The sequence below is a fragment of the Galeopterus variegatus genome, unplaced genomic scaffold, assembly GCF_000696425.1.
Source record: "Galeopterus variegatus unplaced genomic scaffold, G_variegatus-3.0.2 Scaffold1331, whole genome shotgun sequence".
Classification (NCBI taxonomy): Eukaryota; Metazoa; Chordata; class Mammalia; order Dermoptera; family Cynocephalidae; genus Galeopterus; species Galeopterus variegatus.
In genome coordinates, this window is record NW_007727442.1 from 106,482 (window position 1) to 129,331 (window position 22,850).

Here is a 22,850-nt window from a genome sequence, read left to right on the forward strand (position 1 = left end):
TTCCCACAGTGCTTCAGGGTCACTGCTGGGGGGCTCAGCTGGTGCCTAAGCATCTCTCTATTGCCCCCTGGGCGTGGCCCATTCACCCGGCCTTTCTTAGGTGTGCTTTTGGGACTCAGTGAACTGATCTGAATGGAGCCTCAGAGGGACAATTTTTCTTCGGTCTCCTTGTTACCTTCAAAGTGCACCAACTTTTTCTGTACAGTCTTTCCTTCCTCGTATTTTGCAGTGATTTTTGTGATTATTTCACATCTTTGTGAAAGTTTCAGCTGGCTGGTCTTAATGAATGTCGTGCAGTCCGGACCTCCCGCAGCTTCCTGCCCCAGTTCAAGTTCATTACTTTGACTCACATAGCTGTGGGCAGCAACAAGACGTAGTCCTTTGCAGGACGGCTTCCTGTACTTCTCGCTAAGTGGATCAGGATATTTGGAAACTGGAGAAGAGAAAGTGACGTCCGCTAGGAGTGAATTCCATTCTTTCATTCTGCAGTTACTTACTCACTCAGGATTCACTGTTTTGTTTTATTTAACCAAATAAAGTTTTTGCATTTAGAATACTTCCCTGTTCCACAAAAGCTGGCGGATCTGGGAAGATGTCCACCTTTGTCTTTGGGTGTACGAGGATCTGTAATGGCAGTTTCATGTGACCCTGCTGGGGCTGGACAGGCCTCATTCATCAGACCAATTATTTTTTGGTAAAAGAGGTTCAGATGCGTGGAGGGTGCTATGTGAAAGACCTGGGTCCTCTGGGAATTGACCATCCATGGAGAATTACTGAGACCCTGACTGGGGACAAAGTGGCGATTTGGGGAGCAGCTGGTTTTAGGTAATTGTCATTTGCTTTAAAGGTCCTGCAGGCCATCTCTCCCAATTTCCCACTAAATACCCAGTTAGGGAAACACATTATAACTGTCAAACGTTAGAAAGAGAGATGAACCTATGCCAGGACTCAGTACTGGGGTCTCTCACACAGAAGGGAGGCAGTGCAGTGTGGGGTTATTATCAGGGGTTCTGAGCCAAGCCCCTGCTCTGTCACACGCTAGCTGCGTGGCCTTGATCTAGTTACTGTCAACCTCCTCTTGCCTAAGTTTTCTCATTGTGTAAAGCCCTGAGCTCGGTGCCTGGCACATAGCAAGTGTTAAATAAGTATTGCCCATTACTTATTATTACTCTATTAAATGATTAAGAAAGACTTTTAGTGGCTGACCTGAGACCTAACAGTTCGACCACAGAGAGCAATTTAGATTTCAGTTTGCCTCTGTGGACCAGGCAGCCACAACACTTTCTGCTAAAGAATGCTGCGATCAGGGGAGAGTGTTCCAGACAGACCCTATCAGTGACTGGCTCCTGAGGCCAGGGCTTGGAATCCGGCCTCTGCTCCCTGTGCAAGCTTCTGCAAGTGGCTCAACCTCTCTGAGCCTCAGTTTTCTTATCTGTGAAATGGGCTGCTGGAAGACTTAAATGAATTAGTACTTGGATATCTCTTTAAACAATGACCACCGACCACATTGTCAGTGCTCAGTAAATGTTAGTTATTATCATCATCGTCAGACTTACCAAACCTTGCCTCAGTCTGGGGTGGTTTTTAGATTGAGACCCACCTCTGGGATTCTGCTTGTCTCAGTCCCCTGGGACGTCTGGGGTGAAGGGGTGAGGATGTGAGGGTTAGACTTCTGGGAACAGGATTGGTAACTTTGGGGGTATTCTCACGCCGTTTGTTAAACTAGGATGTGCCGAAGAGTCCTTTTTCTTTCTAAATCCAAACAGAAACTACATACTGCCAGTAGGGCTGGCATCAAGCCTTATATTAGGAGGAGTCTTCGTGTACTGAAGATCTGCAGAAAATGTGCTGTGTTCTCACTCATTCAGGGACCAGACCTGAGAAACATCCTGAGGGAGGGTGAGATGGGGGTCCCATCCTCATTCCCCAACTGTGGACCTGGAGAACTCTCCTTTAGCTCAGTGAGAGTTAAAAGGGAGCACATGGGAACGGAAAACTGTTTTCCAGATATTCTCACAACACTCAATACTTCTGGTCACCAAAGTGTGGGTTTTTCTCCCTCACCAAGCAGTTCCCCAGTTCTCTGTGAACACTGATTGGGTGTTCTACAATTAAATTCAGTTCCGTTACTGTCCACCTGGAGTTAGCATTAGATCCCACAGGTTAAGAGCCCACAAGAATGCCCCCACTTTAGACACTAGTTGGAAGTCCAGGTTGTCCCCTGTGCCACTGACCATAAATTGGAGGTCCCCTCCTTGAGTTCAGTCATTTGCTAGAGAATATGAGCTCAGAGAATATAGAGCTCAGGAGAGCACTTTACTTAACATTACCTGTTTATTGTAAAAGGATGCAACTCAGGAACAGCCAGATGGAAGAGGTGCATAGGCAGGGTGTGGGGAAGGGCTGTGGAGCTTCCGTGTCCTCTCTGGGCCCACCATGCTCCCAGCACCTCCACGTGCTCGCCCACCCGAAGCTCTCTGCACCCCATACTTCAGGGATTTTTATGGAGGCTTCATCACACAGTCTTGATTGGTTATTAACTCAGTCTGCAGCTCCTCTGCCCTCCCCAGAGGACGGGGAGTGGGTCTGAATGTTCCAAGCTTCTAATCATTGGCTTGGTCTTTCTGGTGACCAGGCCCAGCTACAGGTCATGAGGAGTCACCTCATAGAGCAAAGACACACCTGTCACCCAGGAAATGCCAAAGGATTGAGGAACTCTTTGTCAGGAACCAGGTCAGAGGCCAAATATTAGAACAAAAGGTGCTCCCAGCACCCCTTCCACTTGGGAAATGGCAAAGGTTTCACGTGCTGTGTTCCAGGAAACAGGGATGAAGATCAAACACGTATTTCTTAGTGTAAATCACAGTATCCCAGGGGAAATGATATTTTGACTGGTAAATATCTTGGCTTCCAAAAGTCCTCTCCTAAATTGCTAGAAGCAAATCCTTCCATGCTCTAGACCTCTTCTGCCAAGTCATGTGCACCGCCGTGCCATGGTGGGCGCCCCCCCAGGATCCTGAGCACCCCTCCACAAGCACTTCCTCTCTGGCTGAGCATTTTGAATAGTAAATGAGCGGCTCCCTTCACCGGGGCCAATATTTTTCTGCTTGTCAGCTTTGGGTTTGTGCTTCTCAGCCAAGTGCACCATCTGTGAGCACTGCCTGGTGCCATGATGACTTGGCCCAGAGCCCTGTGAGGACCCCGAAATGCCCAGTTCCACACTGCCACGCTCCCTCATCCTGGGGGAGGTTTCAGAGAGGTGGGTCCATGTCCTGTGGGCCATCCCCCCATGAGGCCCCCAAACAGGAGAGAATGGTGCCCACCACACCATGACTGGAAGCTTGGGTGACCCCGCCTGGTGCACATGGGTTAGGTAAGATCTCATGAAATCTTTGTAAAAATGACCCATGTCTGTGAGCTTCTAAGCCTTTATGAACTGTCACATTTTGCGGTGGTGACAGACTGTCAGGATGATGCCTGCTGCTCATAGACCAGCACTCCAGGGGAATGGCCTAGGAGAGAAGGACCATAGCACTTGGGACATCTGCTTGTCTAGAGTTTCTCAACCTTTTGCTTCTTACCCTTTTATTATTATTTTTTTTAATAGCCAGCTGTCCCCCACCCCCGCCACCCCTCGGAGCCTTTTAAGACATGCATCTCCCTAGCTGCTGTACTCACATGAAATTTTAACAGCACAGATATACTTATATCTGTTTATATACTAGGGACGTAGAAGACCCACAAGCCATTGTAATATCTAATATTTTCTTGTCCCCTAAAGATCCATTTTTGCCCTGCTGGGGGTGATACTGTCTCTATGGAGCATGCATATGCTGGTCTGAGACATTTTGGGCCATCTAGCCCCCACTGTGACTTGTGGTGATGACTTGGGGTGACAGGGCTGGCGCACATGTACAGTGGGCGAGACTGTTTGAGACTCGGGGCCACGTGGAGTCAGCTCTCAGAGGTGTCAGGTGCTAGGAAGACTGGGCCACTCTCCTCTCCCTCCGGATTTCTATTTTTCACCTTCACAGGTACTGTATGACTGTCTGGGCAGACATCGTGTTCCTCATTCAAGATCAGTTCCTTGTTTTGTTTTCTTCTTACATACACTGGTTTCTCTTCGGATCGTATAAATCTTTCGCCTTTTAAAAAATGATGTTATTAGATCAAAAGGAACCAGCATTTTATGGCATCTTGGTAGGTACTGCCAGCTGAGATCCAGGACAAGTATATAGGAATGTGTGAGCGAACCCGTCTCTCTGTATCTCTGCCAGCTTTGGGTGGTATTCTTTTTGCTAATTTGACCTGCAGGATGGTAAGCACTGCTGCTTGAAGTAGCGTTCATATGATTACCAGTGAGGGTGAAATTCCTGTTCCCTTTGTCTTCTTTATCTTGTTGAATGGCGAGAGACGAATCCATTTCCTCTTGGTAGTTCTCTGACTGCCCCACCCCATTTGGTGGCTAATTCTTTCCTTTCCCACTGACTTGCCGCAATCCTCTAGGAAGTTTCCTCTACGCTGGGATCTGTTCCTGGACTATCTGTTCTGAATTACTGACAACTTGATGATGACATCTGCTTGGCTTTTTGGAATAGATATTGAACGAATGTTCTTTCAAGGTGAATGCACTGGGAGAGTGGATTGATTTACGTGCCTGCACTTAGGCAAACTGATGTGCAGACACCTGGCTGTCTTCACTGGCTGAGGCCAAGATAAGGATGCACTGAACTCTCGGTGGAAGTGCCCTCTGGAGCAGTTCCAAGGGCACAGAATGCCACACTGATGACTCACTGAGGCTCAAGCAAAGCTGTGAAGGTTCACTTGTGTTTGTTATTTGGCTCAAGTTCACGTTTGGTTAGTATCAGCTGTAGCATGAAAGATCCGAGAGATGCTGAAATGAACAAATTAAGAACAGGCAAGTACGTACCGAGTGCCTACCACGATAAGGAATACACACAGACTTTGCAGACTGGATCTTGACCTTGCAGAATGCACAATCCAGGTGGAGACAGGAGTGCAGATCAATGATCAGGATGCCAGGTGACAAGTTCTGTAACAGATGCACATAAAGTTAGCAGGAGAAACAGAAGAAAGTCTGACCAACTCTGCCTAGTGAGATGAGGAGGGTTCAGGAAGAAAACAAAAAGCATGTGACATTTCAGCTCCAGCTTAGAGAGCAAGATGGTGTTGGCCAGGTAGCCAAGCGGGGGCAGGCATCCCATCAGAGGAGATGCATGTGCAAAGGCATGGAGCTGTGGAAGAGCATGGCATCATATGCAAATGTTGGGGCAAAATGGTGCCAAAGAGAGAGATCAGTGCTACGTTGAGGTGGTTTCCCCATTTTCAGTCAAAGATGTCATTAAAGTTTATAAAGTGTGCTCGGATTTCCTTTGGGGAAAGTAAACTCTGAAAGTATGGAAGAGCACATGGAGGGAAGAGTGTGAGGGCAGAAAGCCAGATGACTTGCAGCATTATTATCCTAACTAGGAGCTTTAGTTCTTGGAAGCACTGTCCCAGCACAGCTTTTGGAAAGGGGACTAAGCACTGGACTAGCTTTCCTTGTTAGGACACCACAGGTATTTAACAGGTAAAATCGACAAGATCCGATGACAGAGTTTGTGTGGGGGTAACAAGGGTGCAGATGCCTCTTCTGGCACGTTTGGCTGGGCGTTTGAGGTCGAGGGGGAGCAGGGCTGAGGTGTGGCCATACTAAGTGGGAGGTGTTGGGTGGGCACTTAGGTAGAAATACTGACAATGGTTAGGAATATGTGGTATAGGATGTACTAATAATTGCCAGTTTCTTGTGCTACTTTGGTGTTTTAAGAATGTGACACAATTTTTTGTAAAGCTTCCAGCTCTTCTTCATTGATAGAGGTCGTGCAGAGGAGAAAAGCACAGAGATGTTTACTGCAGTGAGTACAGTAGGTCAAGTTCAGCTGCTTTTCCACTCACATTCATATCTTCTCTTTCCAGGGGACGGCCAGGTGGATTTTGATGAATTCATGACTATTCTTGGCCCCAAACTGGTGTCTTCAGAAGGTCGCGATGGTTTCCTTGGAAACACAATAGATAGCATATTCTGGCAGGTGAGTTAGAATTCTTTTAAGATTAAGTTTGATGGCAAACATGTGTCTGGGACTAACTTTTGACTCTGAATTCTTGAGCGTCTGTTCAGTGCATGAAGATCTCTTCTGGGCTGAAGTGGCACACGTTCCTTGGACTGGATGTTAGGTTGAGGTCCGTACGAGATCCTCCTAACAAAGAATCAAAACTATACTCATTAAGGTTTGGAGGAGTGAAATATCTCCCCACTTTTCCCTTAGAGCAAAGATTCTGCATTTTACAGAAACGAGATTCCTCCACTGCTGATTCACAAAAGGCTTTTTCCTGGGGATGCTTAAAAAGGTCACATTGGCATTATCTGAGCCAGTTTTGTCGCTGGCCCAGGTTCCGGGCGATCCTTGCTGAGAGGAGGGTATGGCTGTCTCGGGTGTTTGATCCTGTAGATACTCTTGCCCTTAAAAGGGCAGAATGGTTCTATCTAAGAAAGTGTATTCAGTGCTTCTCAATTAGCTCCTGTTTCTATCTTGCAAAATCTCTTCGGGAATGCCAAATATCCACATTCTAATTGTTTAAGTGCTACTAGATCATTTTTATCTAATCTTAAAATGTGTCTATTACTTCATGATTGTGGAATTTGGGGACTGGGTTATCAATCATTATTTTAAAAATTTGAGTCAAACAAGTTATCAAGTTGAATCGAGTTACTGATTAGACATGTAAAACACCATTCAAACACAGCTTGGTGTCTTTAATGATATGTTTTCCTTTTTTTTTTTTCTTCACCAAAGTTTTTTTCTCTAACTAAGATAAGGATTGCAGTTGACTTGTTTCTCTAGTCTTTTTCTGGTTCCCATTTGCACATAGCCAGCAAGTAAGAACTTATGTGCTCTAGAATCTCTCAGTCATTGTGGGTTTTACAAAAGGCATTTAAGACTCAGACCCAGCTAGTTAAGAGTTTGGCTGGGGAAACACAATTAACAGAGAACAAAGACAGGATGAATTAGTGTGATGATCGCTAGACGTTCATCTCCTTGAAGCCAGGACCTCAGTGCTGTAGCCCTCAGTCCCTAGCACACTGACACAGCAGGCCCTCAATAACTTTTTTTGTTTCAATAGAATGAATAGAAGTTCTAGAGAGGAGAAAAATATAGTGTTGTAGGGTCAAACAAGGCTTTAGGGGATGGGTACCTTGAAATATGGGTGGGATTAAGGGCAAACAAGGAACAGAGGGCATTCCAGGCCTGTCACCATGAGAGTTTGAGAAGGGGTGGGGACTGTGGACGCTGGAAAGCCACCGACGGTCACCAGGACACAGTTTCAGGGAGAGCCCTCGGGACCCCCTGCAGTATCAATTTAGGTCCTGAGCAAAGAGGAGAGGCAAAGCTGACTCCAAAGTTCCCAACTTGCTGTGGTTGACAGGACTAGGATCACAGGGTAACAGAGGTGTCTGCACAGTGAATTCTAAATTGGAGGGCCGAGGGTGAGGGAAGGTCAGACAACCAGGAGGAGGAGGAGGTTCACGCACGGCCGAGGGCATTCGGGGCTGAGCCCAGCCCTGGGGTTCATGGGCACCGATGGGTGAGTCACAGGCAGGATGAGCTCACAGCGGGAAACCGCGCCAACCAGGATGAGGACACCCGGGGCCTTGCAGCTGCACTCTGCAGGTGCTGGTCAGACGTGAGGAGCAGGAGGGTCCCTGGGCCCCCACTCACCGTGTGGTGAGTGACTCACTGCTCATGTAGCCCTTCAATTGCACCTGGACACCTAGAAGGACAGACATAAGAAACAAGAAGTGAGCACAGAGTTAAGACAACGGAGAAACATAGTCTTCCATCTGGCCGTCTTTCAGTCCCTGTGGGCCGCCTGGGCCTCCCTGACCCCTCCTTCTGTGTCCTCCCTCTGTCCCCTCAATGCTTTCCTCCTCTCCTCCAAACTCAGTGCCCACTTCTCCCTGGGGAATGCTCCAAGGGCTCCCAAGCTCCAGCCTTCTTCCTGGCCCCCATCCTGGAGCGAAGGAGCTGTGGGTACTTAATCTGCACCTCAAGTGGAGGCCTCCTGTCTTGCAGGTGTGTCACAGCGAGACCATCTACACACCAAGGAGATACTCCTCTTACAACATGTCGACTGCCTCTCGCATGATTCAGGCATGCTATTATGCTCACAAAGTCTCTGTGCCTTTATCTTGCTGAAGACTGTCCTCCTCACCCAGAGCAATAAGATGAGGGGGTGGGGGTGGGGAGGAAGAGAGCAGAGGGAAAGTCCATCCCGAAATCTTTAGATGATCGCACAGACTTGCAGCCGTGGTGTTGCCCTCCTGTGGGTGCCCACCCAGCTCAAGTTGTGTGACTAGCAAGGGAGGACAGAAACATCTACCAATTCTCAGCAGTCAGCTCCCCTGCACCCCCCGCCCTCCCTTGGCCACTGCCTGCCACTCAGAGACAGCATGAAAGAATGGCATTTAAACATTCAGATCATCTGGTCCTTCCTGGAAACAATTCCCAGTGCTTTGGTGGTTTTTCAGGTGTAAGAGAAAGCCGTGTGTATGTGTGCATGTGTATTTAGGTATGTGTATGTGTGAGCACACACATATGTCATGTATGTCTGTTTACTTGGCCATGGCAGTGGAAGATAGTGTAAGAAAGAGGACAGAAAGGCAGCTTTCTGTCTCTGGGTATCCAGGCAGGCAGCGTTGATATCAGGAAGTACTGGTATTCTGGAAAACAGAAGACCATCCTCTTTAAGACACTCTGTCAAGGCTTCTGACCAAAGACAAAGTCAGCTTCCCATGGAAACAGATATGAGGGTACATGTGGAAAGAGATATTCTTGATCTGTGCTACGTAATATGTTACACCGAAACCTAGGGACAGAAAACAGCAGCAAATGCTTACTGTCTCACCCAGTTTCTGTAGGTCAGGAATTTGAAAGCAGCTTCACTGAGTCTTTCTTGAGGTTGCAGGCAAGATGCTGTCTGAGGTTATGATCATCCAAAGGCTTGACTGGGGCTGGAGGATGTGCTTCAAGGTGGCTCAGTCACAGGGTTGGCAAGGTGATGCTGGCAGCTGGCGGGAGGCTGCAGTTCCTCACCACACAGACCTCTCTGTAGTGCTGCTTGAGTGTCCCCAGGACGCGGCAGCTGGCTTCCCTCAAAGTGATTGATCCAAGAGAGTGCAGGGCAGAAGCTACGGTGCCTTTTATGACCTGCAGGACCTAGCTTTGGAAGCCAATCTCCATCCTTTCTGCAATGTCCTATTGGTTACACAGGCCATCGTGTGCATTATGGGAGAGGACGACCTCCTGGTGAATACCAGGAGGCAGGGGTCACGGGGGGTCATTTGGAGGCTACCACAAAAGGTATAGAGGTTCTATAATTGGGCTTTAACTTCTGATCCAACTGCTATCACAGCCTTTCATTTCCCCAGGCTTTGGTTTCTTCCAGGCACTAGGCTTGTCTTCTAATTAAATCTATTTCCAGTGCTCTCTCTTCCTGGTGTTCCAGCCTACACTGCAAGGGTAAGATGAAGTCAGATGTGATTCTGCAAAAACAACTATTTATTGGTTGGTGCTAGTCCCAAAAGTTGAGCCCCTGGCTCTTTGCAAAAAATTGGAATCAGTGAAGGTGGAATGTAACTGGCAGCTCCTTCTGAAGGAGGACGGTCCAAAAGTTGTGCCCAGAGTCTGTGGCCCTCCCCGGGTGGAGCCCTCTGGGTGTGAGCCTCACTCTTAGGTAGTAAGTAACAGCTTGGGAAGCTTTTACAGTGTTCTTACTCCTCACGCCTCACATCTGTGTGTCTGCTCTTCCTGCAGTGACATGTGGAAAGGAAATGTGAAATTGTGTTTGAAGCCAGCCTGAGCACTTGGGGGATGCTAACAGTGGGGAGTGGTGAGGCAGGGCTGCAGGGGACCGAGCTCGGCCTGGGGGGCTTCCTGTTTGCTGTTTCAGGTGGGTCACAACCACTGAGCAACACGGTCCTCACAGTCACCATGGCTCCCCCATCATTCACCCCACACACCAGGAGCCCACTTGCCTCTAGGAACGAGAGCCTGATAATACAGTAGGCACCCCCAAGTGGCAGAGGAGAGCCCCCCACTGCTGGACCACCATGTTCCCGTGAGTCACCATGGCAGACTTTTACGTTTTCTCCCACTTGACCTCAAGAACTGTGCAGCCATGTTCCGCCAAGAGTTTGCAGACGGTGACAATGGCAGGGATGATGACAAGGGTCGTGGAGATTAACAGCTCTGCCGGTCCCAGGCGCCGGCCAACCCAATGCTTCTGCTAGTCTGTCTCCCTCTGAAGGAAGGGAGTTGCCAGAGCCACACTTGGCTAGCAGAGCCAGCCGCTGTCTTCGTGCTGGTGCCGCAGTGCCCGGGCCACACAGACGCTGGACAACGCTAGTTTTTATCTTATTCATCAGCCCTCATTCATCAGCACTTCACTAATCGAGAGTTTCTGTTTTAAGAAATGAAACACATTCACATTTTGTAAGCAAATGGATCTGTTCATTGGATGGCACCGAGAGCATCGGAATGAGTCTGGGGCTGCAGGTCAGGAAACCCCATGCTGGACCCGGTCTTTGTGTGCTCAGGACACTTAGGCGATATACTCCTGAGCAGCACAAAAACCAGGGAGCCAGCATGCAAGCTGGGCATTGTAACAGCTCGTTCACCTCATATCTGTGCACAGTTGTCCTCACATGAAAGTGCAAGTGGCACCCCTCCACACACCTGGTCCAGACTTGCTTTGCTCCTCCCTGACTATCCACCCACAAGCCTGCTCCTCACCCTGACGAGCTGCCCATTCCTCCCCCTGACGAGCTGCCCATTCCTCCCCAACCTGGTGGGAGAATACACAGCAGGTGAGGTGATACACCTGCAGCTGCTCCTGGGAATCTTGCCAGCCATGGCCTCTGTCCCTGCATCCCAAATTCTTGGTTTGGGCTCGTATCTTCCCTGGCTTTCCATTTCTGCTTTGTTCCTGGACTCATGATCTCCATCCCGGACTCTGATCCAAAAGCCAGTCACCCAGCCCAGGGCCCAGGCTTCGGCCATGTAACACGCTGGCTCTGGGGTCAGGGCTGAGACGGGAAGGAGTGCAGCTTCCAATTCTTGACTCATGGGCAGTGAAGGGCAGGTTCTGTCCCGTGTTCATGACATGAGAAAGAAAAACTGCACAAAGCTGCAGGTACAGTATGATCCCACACCTGTTACACATAAAAGGACAGGAGGGGACACATCAAATGTTGACAGTGATTTTTCTGTGTGGTAGGACAATGGGTGATCATGTATTTCTGTATTTTCCAAAATCTTAACAGTGGGCATGTGTTACTTCTATAATCAGAGATAAATAAATTAAGGAAAGAAAATGCAGCCCTCAGCTAGTCAAGTATCTATTTACGTATATTTGCTTATGTATAAAACTAGAGATTACCTGTCTCATGAGGGTGACTGTTGAAGAAATTGAAGAAATCATATTCACTCCTGTGAAGCATTTATTGCACGGGGCCAGCACCTCAGAAACACCAGGATAATTTTCTTTTTTTATGTTAAGGGTAACTTGCGTTCTAGTAGGCGACACTCCGCACACATCAGATCTGGCACCGGCAGGATGGTTCTCCCCCTAGTATTTTGTCAATGCGCCACTCTCTCAGAGTGTGGGTCCACAGCTGCTGCTCCTCAGTTCTTAATCATCTAGTGGAACCTAAATAGTTTTCACAGCGATGCCCATCACAAGGCCTCAGACTGACAGCTCTGCAACCCCCAAAGTAGCTTCACCGTGTGTGAAATGTGCAGTACGGGAGGCGTGTGCAGTGGTCTCCAAAGTGTGCTCCTGGGCCAGCAGCAGCACCTGGGACTTGTTAGAAATGCAGACTCCAGGGCCCCACCTCAGACCTACCCAATCAAAAGCTCTAGGGGTGGAGCCCAGCCTCAGCATCTGCATTGCCATAGCCTTCCAGGCGAGTTCGAGACTCCCCTGAGTCACAGATTTAATGCACCTGATTTGGGACGGGGCATCAAGTCAGGTCTACTGGTCTGATGCTGAGTTTGTCTTCCTTCCGCGTTTGGTGATTTGGGTTTTTCTTTTATTCATCCATATTTGTAAGTGTGATGGGTCTTCAGTCTATATAACACTGTAGTTTCAAACTGTTTTTAAAAGGCAAAGAAATTCCATGTAACCAGTTTCTAATTAGGAAGTGACTTTCTAAGCATTAAAGCAAGGGAAGAGTTATAAATACAACTATTAAACTATTAAAAGAATATTTTAAAAACTAGCAAACAGGCAAATATATGGCAATTGATAGAATAAAGCATAGGCGAAGAACATTTCTAAGGCAATGTGAGAATCTCTTAGCATGACAGTACAGAATGGAATGAGGGACAGCTACTTTTAATAAACATGCTGAAACAGTTCAACCTCACCAGGAAACTAAGAAATGTTCATTAAAATAGTATCAGTTTTCTCCTATCAGATTGGAAAGTAATAAATCACATGATAATAGTCAATTCTGTCAAGAATGAAATAAAATGGGCAGACTCATATACTGCTGGCAGAAATGTAAAATGTGCAGCTTTTCTGAAAACTATTTGGTGATACTTAGTCACAACTTTATACATGTTTAAACCCTATAATTAAAAACAATTCCATGTCTTGGAATCTATCATGTGAAATCAGTCAGAAATGTAAAAAATGCCCTTAGGAAGATGGAATATGGTACAATTATTAAAGATAATATTTTCACTTTATAGTCAGTGGAAAAGCCAAGATAGAGATAGAATTTTCAGTATGATTACATTGCTTTTCTACGTCTATTATATATCCATTTATATTCAGAGAGAAAAACCTAGAGAAAATGTAATAATTCTGGCAGCACTTATTATTGATTGGAATAAAGGTGAATGTATTTTTTTCTTTATGCTTGTTTGTATTTTGTGAAATTTCTGCAATTAGGCTGTATGGTCTACTCTGTTACTATTCAATAAAATTAACAAAATCTTAACAAAATCACATTATACAATAGTCCCTTTTCAAGGGCAAGAAAAACCAGAGTTTCTAATACACATACCCATTATTTTGGTAAACAGAGCACATAGTTGATATGAGAATATAAAAGCATAAAATTAAAATGAATTGCAGCCACCAGCTGCCGGGATGAAGGAAGTGCCACGTGGTCCTCTGCTGTGGGGCCTCAGAGGAGCCCCGGCAGGCGGGACTGCAGCAGACACTGCTCCCTGCAATCAGCCGTCATATCCGATTAGCGTGCTGAAACTCACACTGCAGGAAAATGTCCGAATTGATTTTATAATGCAAAAATAATAATAATAAATGTAATTTTTTTAATCGCTTGAAAATAAATTCATGGCTGGTTCTTGAGCTGTGGCTGGGGTGAGCTGACCAGTGGCCTGAGGCGGGAAGAGGAGAAATCACTGGTCACATTGTCAGGAAGTGGTTCAATATTTGTATCCAGTAGAACCTTCCCACGTTGGATTTGAAGTTAATTTCTTTCATTCAATTTACTTATGCTCAAGTGTCTGACACACAGAGTATAATGTGAACCCCATGCATGCTCAGTAAAGTGTAGAATTTTGCACTGTAGTCATAGAATGTCAGGCGTATAACATCTTCATTCTACTTACTGTGTTCATTTATTGTGTCTCAATATGTGTTCAGTTTCTGCAAATATAATATAGTGATTGAACAGACTTTTTTCACAGTTTGTAGGAAATAGAACTATTGATATGTATCCTTTTTCCTCTAACAATTATATTAAAATTTTGAATGCCCTGGTTTATTTTGTACCTGCTTACTATGTCTTAGATGGATAACTTTAAAGTCTGTCTCAGTTCTCTGTCTGTCATTTTCTCTTTGTGTGTGTGCCTGTGTGTATATGATATTGTCCTTCACTCTTTGAGTGATCCATCCCACAGATGCTTACTGAGGGTTTCCCAGGTCTGGCATGGACACTGTGGTGAGAAATAGACATGTCTCTTGTTCTCATGAAATGCACGTTCTAGTGTAAGGGGTGGGAGAGGCAGGCATTACATAAATGCATAATCAAGAAGATAATTTCAGATAAAATTAGATTCTGTAAGTCCATAAAACAGGATAGTATGACAGAGGGCAATCAGGGTGGGTACTACACAACTCTAGAAAGAGCATGAAGAGAAGGCTTCTCTGAGGAGGTGACATTTAAACTTACCCTTTGCCATGGTCTAAATGTTTATGTGCCCCCAAAATTTATAAGTGGAAATCTTCACCCCCAAGGTGATGGTATTGGAAGGTGGGGCCTTTGGGAAGTGATTAGGTCATCATGGGGGGAGGGCCCTCATGAATGGGATTAATGTCCTTATAAAGGAGGCCTCAGAAAGACCCCTTGTCCCTTCCTCCATGTGAGGACACAGCAAGAAGGCACCATCTGTGAACCAGAAAGTGGCCATCAACAGACACCAACTCTGCCAGCACCGTGATCTTGGACTTCTGACCTACAAAACTATAAAAAATAATTTCATGTCATTTATAAGCCACCTAGCCTAAGGTATTTTTTTATAGCAGCCCAAATGGACTAAGACACCCCTAAGTCATGAGACGTCTGTAGCTATGCAAGCTCTGGGGCCAGCGTGGATATGGTGCTGCCTGCCAGGCAGAGGCAGCAGCAAGTTCCAAGGCCCTGAGGTGGGAACACACTGCACTGGGGCTTGGGCATTGCAAGAGTGGTAGGCAAGGAAGTTGAAGATGTTGGTAGACACCAGCTCTTGTGGGACGCTGGGCCCTGCATTGGGATTAGGTTCAGGAATATGTGATTGAGACCAGTCTAACAGAGGAATAAACAGGCTCAAAGCTTCTTTGACGCTCACCTATATCTAAGCGCCATGTAGCCCTGTTCCATAAAGTCCTCGGATCTGAAGTGGTGTTCCTCAGGCCCCACGTGGTTCATTGCTCTGAAATCCTAGGGTGTTGCCCCTGTCTGTGGTGTCCACCTCCACAGGTTCAGAAAGGGAGCTGGGAAAAGGGGGCACAGGTCCTTTAAGAAGCTGCAAACCTTGTTTCAGCTAATGCTCCATTGGCCAGAGGTTGGGCACGTTGTCACACCCAGCAGCAAGAGAAGTTGAGAAATTCCTCTTTATTCTGGAAAGTCATGTCCCAGATTTTAAAAAACTGAGAGTATTGTTGCAGTTAAAGCAGTGTGAATTGACACTTGGGGAAATACTGTTGGTCTCTGGTCCCATCAAGGCACAGAGTTCGGGTGTGATTTTACATGCCACACGCAGGTGTCACTGGAGTGCTTTAGGCAGTTGAGTGGCATGTTTAACGTACATGCAGAACGCATCACTGGCTGCTGTGTGGAAGGAAGGGGTGTAGGGGCAAGAATGGACATTGGGAGCTGGTTGGAAGTTATTTCAGGAGTCCAGGAGATTCTCTGGTGGTTTATGCTAGGGTGGGAACAGCCAAAGTGGTGAGAAGGGGGCGACACAGACTTTGTTTTGGGGGTGGAGCTATGCACTAAATAAAAACATGGCATTTTCATTTCATATCTGTTATTACCATTTATATCTATAAACAGCCTCCTTGGACATCCACTACCTTTGTGTTGAATGCTCCTTTTCTGTTGTTAATACTAACCTCATCTCATTTTCTTTATATTTGTTTTTACTGGGTATATCCTCATCCATCCTTTTCCTCTGTTCAGAAGTTTGTATATTTCAAGAATTTTTCCTTTTTATCTCAGTTATTAAGTTTAATTGGCATAAAGTTGTTGTTCATAATGTTTCCTTATAATCCTTTTAATATGTGTAGAATCTGGACTGATATTGCCTCGTTCTGGATATTAGTAATTTGTGATTTTGTTCTATTTTTTTTTTTTTTCCTGGTCAGTTTGGCTAGAGATTTGCCAAATTTAACAGCTGCCAAAAAAAAAAAAAAAAAAAATCAGCTTTTTTCGATGTCCCTCTCTCTATAAGAATTACAGCATCAGATACGTTTTTATAAGCCAGTCTGAGGGAATTTGTCTTTTAATAGAGTGGTTTAATCCATTGGCAATCCTTTTATAACTGGTGCTTGTTCACAGTTCAATGGTCCCATATTATTTTGGGGGGGGTTTAAGCTATTTCTTTTGCTATATTGATTGTTTTGTGTATCTTATCTTCTAAATTAAATAGCAAGAGAGCTCTTCTTGTTATAATCCTTTTACTGATTGTCTTCCCCCTTATGAAATATGTACTTACAATTAAATTTGTCTGAGTACTAAAGTCAAAGGGAAAAATAGCTTCCAACTTTTCCTAAAAGAAAACTTGGCTTACACTTACTTTCAGTTTTCACTTCCCAATGTCTGTTAATTTAATCTGTTGTTACATATTCTGGGTTTTTAAAAATATCTTATTGAAATGGCTGTAGATTCACAGACTGTTGTAAGAAATAATTCAAAAATGTCCCACATATGCCGCACGCAATTTCCCCTAATAGTAACATTTCGCAAAACCATAGTACAATATCATAACCAAGATTTTGACCTTCATACAACCCACCAATTTTCTTCAGATTTCCCAGTTTTACTTGTACTTGAGTATGCATGTGTGTTTGCTTCTACACAATTTTATCACGTATGTGGGTTTGTGTGTCCATCACCACAGTCAAGATACTGAACAGTGCCCTCGCTGTCGTCCCAAGGGTCTGTACATTGCCCTCTTATCACAACTTCCCCACACCCCCACTCCAGTCCCTATCCCTTGTCAACCACTAATCTGTTTTCCATTCCTAAAATTTTGTCATTTCAAAAATTTTATATAAACGGAATCATGTAGTATGTAAGTTGGGGGTGGGTTTTTTTTTTTCTCATCATAATGTGCTCGTAACTCATGCAAATTGTTGTACCAGTAGTTTGCTCCTTTTTGTTGCTGAGTAGTGTTTTGTGGTACGTATGTACCATAGATTTATCATAGTTTATTTAACCGTTCACCTGTTGATGGATATCTGGGCTGTTTCAAGTTTGGGGCTATTATGAATAAGGCTGTTATTAACACTTGTATGCAGGTTTTTGTATAAACGTAAGTTTTCCTTTCACGAGAATAAATGACCTTAAGTGCAATCGCTGGGTCATATGGCAACTGCATGTTTCATTTTATAAAAAACTGCCAATTTTTTTTCCCAGAGTGATAGTAACATTTTACATTCTCACCAGCAGTGTCTGAGTGATCCAGTTTTTCCATTTCCTCACTAGCTTTGGTATTGTCACATTTTTATTCTAGGTGATATCTCATTGTGATTTTAACTTGCATTTTCCTGATGGCTAAACTTTTCCAGTGACTGTTTACCATCTGTATATCCTCTTCTGTGAAGTCTGTTGATGTTTTTTGCCCATATTCTACTTGGATAGTTGTTTTTGTTTAGTTTTGTTTTGCTGTTGAGTTTCAAGAGTTCTTTGGATATTCCAGATACTTCTCTTTTGCAGGATATATTGTTTGCAAATACCTTCTCCCGGTATGCAATTTGTCTTTTCATCCTCTTCAGGTAGGCTTTGGCATAAGAAAACTTTTTCATTTTGATGTGGTCTAATTTATCAGTTTTTTCCATTATAAATTGGGTTTTGGTGTCAAGTCTAAAAACTCTTTGCCTAGGCTTAGATCCTGAAAATTTTCTCCTAGTTTTTCTCTAAAAGTTTTATAGTTTTACATTTTACATTTAAATTTACGATCCACATTGAGTGAATTTTTGGATAAAGTGCAAGGTTTAGGTCAATTTTTTTTTTTTTTTTTTTTTTTTTTTTGCCCATGGACATCTACTTTCTCTAGCACCATGTGTTGAAAAGCCTGTCCCTTCTCCATTGAAATGCATTGGCAAGTTTGTCATAAATCAATTGGGCATTTGAGGAGACTTCAGAAAGTTTGTGGAAAAATGGAATTAAAAGATAAATATAAAAAATTTAAACTTTGTTTCTCAACATAATCTCCATCAAGTTCAAGACATTGGCAAGCAATGATACCAGCCATTTTGTTCATCCCTAAAGAACTGAGGGTCCTGCAAATGTAACCATGTCAATGCAGTCTTTTTTACATTATTAACTGAAGAAAAATGGATGCATTTTAAAGGTTTTTTTAAGATTAGGAAACAAAAAGAAGTCAAAAGGAGAAAATTAGGACTGTAAGGTGGATGCTTAATGATTTTGCATAGAAACTCCCACAAAATTGTCCTTGTTTGATAACAGGAATGAACAGGAGTATTGTGGTGGTGGAGAAGACTCTCTGGTGAAGCTTTCCCAGGCATTTTTCTGTTAAAGCTTTGGCTAACTTTCTGAAAATACTTTCATATTAAGGAAATGTTATCATTCTTGGGCCCTGCAGACAGTCAACAAGCAAAATACTTTGAGCATCCCCAAAACTGTTGCCATGACCTTCGCTCTTGACCAGTCTGCTTTTGCTTTGACTGGACCACTTCCACATCTTAGTAGCCATGGCTTTGATTGTGCTTTGTCTTCAGGATTGTATTGGTAAAGCCATGTTTTATCTCCTGTTACAATTCTTCGAAAAAATACTTTAGGATCTTGATACCTCTTGTTGAAATTTTCCATTGGAAGCTCTGCTCTTGTCTGCAGCTGATCTGGGGACAACAGTTTTGGCACTCATCAAACAGAAATTTTGCTCAACTGTGTTAGAATTGTGTAAGCTGAACCAATTGAGATGTCTATACTGTTGGCTGTTAATCATCAGTCCTCTTCAATTAGGGCACAGGCAAGATTAATTTTTTCCTTGCAAATTGATGTGGATGGTCTGCTGCTATGGGCTTCATCTTCAACATTGTCTCACCCCTTCTTAATACAAATTAACCATTCATAACCTGTTGATTTCTTTGGAGCATTGTCCCCATAAACTTTTCATAAAGCATCAGTGGTTCCACCATTCTTCCACCCAAGTTTCATCATAAATTTAATGTTTGATTTTGCTTCAATTTTAGCAGAATTCATGTTGCTCTCATAGGCATTCTTTTCAAAAATGATGTCTTATCTTTCTTAGTGCCTCAAACTAGATCTTGTTCAGACATGTTATAATAGAGTAGTATGAGTTTATTTTGGTGCAAAAAAATTTTTGCAATCCCTGCATAGTTTTTTTATAATGTGAATTTTCCATGAACTTTTTGAAGATCCCTTGTACTTATATGGATCTATTTCTGGATTCTCTCTTTGGTTCCATTCATCCATGTGTCTGTCTCTCTGCCAATACCACACTGTTTTGATTAACATAGCTGTATAGTAAGCCATGATGTCAGGTAAGTAATTCTCCCACTTTATTGTTTTCTATCAAGATTGTTTTAGCTATTCTAGGGCCTGTGTATTTCAGTATCAAGTCTACAATAACCTTATCTATGCCTACTAAGACTTTGCTAGGATATTGATAAGAATTCCATTAAAACTATAGATGCGTTTGGGGAGAATTGACATCTTTATGTTGAGTCTTCCAGTCCATGAAATTGGTATGTCTCCACATTTATATTTCTTTTATCTGCATTTTGTAATATTTAGCAAAAGATCCTATATTCATCTTGACAAGTGTATGCCTAAGTATTTCATCTTCTTTGGAGTGACTGTAATGTATTCATTGTTAGTAAGTAGAAATGCAATTAATTTTTGTGTTGATCTTTTTAAAATTAATTTAAAATTGGCAAAAATTGTATATGTTTATGGTGTAGATGATGTTTTAATATACATATACATGTGGGATGGCTAAAGCAAACTATTTAACATATACATTGCCTCATATTCTTAGCATTTTTTTGTGGCAAGATCATTTAAAATCTAGTTTCTTAGCAATTTTCAAATATACAGTATGTTGTTATTAACTATAGTCACCATGTGGTACAGTGAATCTCCTGAACTTTGTCCTCCTGTCTAACTAGAATTGTGTATCCTTTAACCAACATCTCCACAACCCCCTACATTTCATAGTAACTACCATTGTACTCTCTGTTTCTGTGAATTTGACTTTTTTAGATTCTGTGTACAGCCACGCATTGCTTAGGGATGGGGATATGTTCTGAGAAATACATTGTTTGGTAATTTCGTAGTTGTGTGAACATCATAGAGTGTACTCATACAAACCTACATTATTTGGTCTACTACATACCTAGGCTATGTGGTGTAGCCTATGGCTCCTAAGAGAGTAATGTGTTGTGCTACAACTTTATGATGGTTACAGTGTCACTAGGTGATGGGAAATTTTCAGCTCCATTATAATCTTATGGGACCACACTGTTTTGATTACCATAGCTGTATGGTAAGCCATGATGTCAGGTAAGTAATTGATTGAAACATTGCTATGTGGTGTGTGACCATGTAAGTGAGATCATGTGGCACTCGTTTTTCTGTGCCTGGCTTATTTCACTTAGCATAATGTCCTCCAAGTTCATCTATGTTGCCATAAATGACAGGATTTCCTTCTTTTTAAAGGATGAATATTATTCTGTGACCTTGCTGAACTCACTTATTTGTTCTAGGAGGGTTTTATTTGGAGATTTCTTGGGATCTTCTACATAGACCAATGATGTCATCTACAAATTAGAGACCATTTTACTTCTTCCTTTTCAGTATGCATGTGTTTTCTTTCCTTATCTTATTGAGTTGGCTAGTACTTCCACTATTATTTTGAATAGTGGTGGGGAGGGTAAACATTCTTGGCTTGTTTCCAATCTTACAGGGAAAGCATTCAGTCTTTTCAGTCTTTCCCATAAAGTGTGATGTTAGATGTAGGATTTTTGTAGTAGCTCTTTACCAAGTTCCATTAATTCTCCCTCCCTTCTTAAAGATTTTTTTTTTTTTATCATGAATGGTGTTAGATTTTGGTAGATGCTTTTTCGGTGTCAATTGATATGACCGCATGATTTTTCTTAGTTTGCTAATATGGTGGATTACATTGATTGATTTTTGACCATTGATTCAGCCTAACATACCTGAAATGAATTTGACTTGGTCATGGTATATAATTCTTTTATACATTGTTGGATTCAGTTTGCTCGTATTTTGTTAGGATTCTTATCTCTAAGTTTATGAGAGATATGTTCTGCAGTTTCTTTCTTTTTTGGGGGGTGGGGGGAGATATTGTATAAAATTGTATATGGTAGAGATTTATAAAGTTGGTTTTAATTCATATTTAAATGAGAAAATCCTCCAGTGAAACCATCTGAGCCTGGAAATGTTTTCTCAGGAGATTTTAAATTGTAGATTCAATTTCTTTAATGGTTATAGAGCCATTTAGATCATCTGTTTCATCTGTTTGAGTTTTAGTAGTTTGTGGTTTTCCAGGAACTGGTCCAATTTTTCTAAGTTGTTAAATTTTTTAGTACAAAGTTGTTCCTAGTATTTCCTTACTATCTTTTTAATGGTTGCAAGATCTATAGTGATATACTGTATTTCATTCCTGATATTGGTGATATATGTTTTCTTTTTATATTTTGTCCTTCTCACTAGAGGTTTGTCAATTTTATTTATTTTCAAAAAATCTGGTTTATTTTTCATTTTCCTATGTCCAATTTAATTGTTTTCTACTCTTACTTTTATTACATTCTTCTTTCTGTTTTGCTTCGTTTTGTTCTTTTTCTAGTTTCTTCAGGTAGGAATTTAGCATATTGACTGATGTTTGATTTTCACTTTCATTTAGTTCTCTATATGTGCTTTCAGTTATACATGAAGGAGACCCTAATGGTGGCTTAGACAGTAAAGACACAGATCTAACAACAGTGGGCAGTCGAGATGCGAGCAAAGCCTGGTGCCTTCCTGGCCTCTGCACCTCAGTCTTCCATTCAGTCTTCTATTCTTCCATTTTGTAGGAAGCTCATCCTCACCCATATTGCCTTCTGGCTGCAAGATGCCTTCCACAGCTTCGGACACCAGAACTCCAGTTGGAATGGGGTGAAGGTGGCAGAAAAAGTATTTCTTCTGCTGACAGTTCTTTCTTATAGGTGAAGAGAACTCTTTCTCAGAAGCCCCTAGTAGGGTTTCCCTTTAAGTTTCATCAGCCAGAGAAGAATCACATGCCTACTCCTAGCTGCAAGAGAGGCTGAGAAAATAGGAGAGGAGGAATGTGATCACTTGACTGGCTTGGATGTGTTATGATCCATCCTTGACGCTGGACTCATGGTAATCCCAAATCCTATCAGATTTCTTTGAGAAAGGAAGACAGGAGGTAAGTGCCCATGCCACGAATGACACCAGGTGTGACTTTCCTCAGAGTAAAACGACAAGCAGAATGCATCATTGGAAATACTTTTAGGTATCTGTCCCTTGTTTTCTTGTTCTTCGTAGAAAAAAAGGATGGCTTGATTATGTTCCTTGTAGAGAACCTGTTTTATATAATCTTCCTGGAGCTTTTTTTTTTTCTTGTATATTTAAAATCATATATTGGTTAGAATGGGTCTTCTTTATTGGAGTGTGTCTGATATGCAGACACCCAGCACAATTTTCTATTATCCTCTTTTTAATTATTGCATTTGCTTTTATTCTGTTCTTCTTCTGTCTTTTCTTTTTCTCTTGTGCAACAGACAATATTCTTTAGCTGTACTTCTCTTTCTTCATATTTGTCTACTTCTCTTTCTCTGTTTCATTCCTTTAGTTCTCAATTATGAGAAATTCAGATGCAGATACTGAGAGGATGTTGGTCCTCTGCATAAGTAAGCCCGATTTCTGGAGTGTATGTTCTGTATACTACTTTTTGTATTTATGTGTAAATCATTCTTTGTTTGTTTTTATTTATGCAGTTTTAATTTTGCTCTTGGTTTTTGAGTTTTCTTACATTATATGGTCTATT

At 42.9% G+C, this 22,850-nt stretch overlaps 1 protein-coding gene across 1 annotated transcript in view; it reads left to right on the forward strand.

Annotated features, from left to right (window-relative positions):
* Nucleotides 1-22,850, forward strand: part of CALN1 (calneuron 1) — a gene marked incomplete at its 5' end in the record, with an annotated part of 239,514 nt that overhangs the window by 60,090 nt on the left and 156,574 nt on the right. Inside the window, one exon of the mRNA XM_008576335.1 lies at nucleotides 5,977-6,089. Coding sequence (XP_008574557.1) covers nucleotides 5,977-6,089 — 113 coding nt within the window. The remainder of the gene's footprint in view (nucleotides 1-5,976; nucleotides 6,090-22,850) is intronic.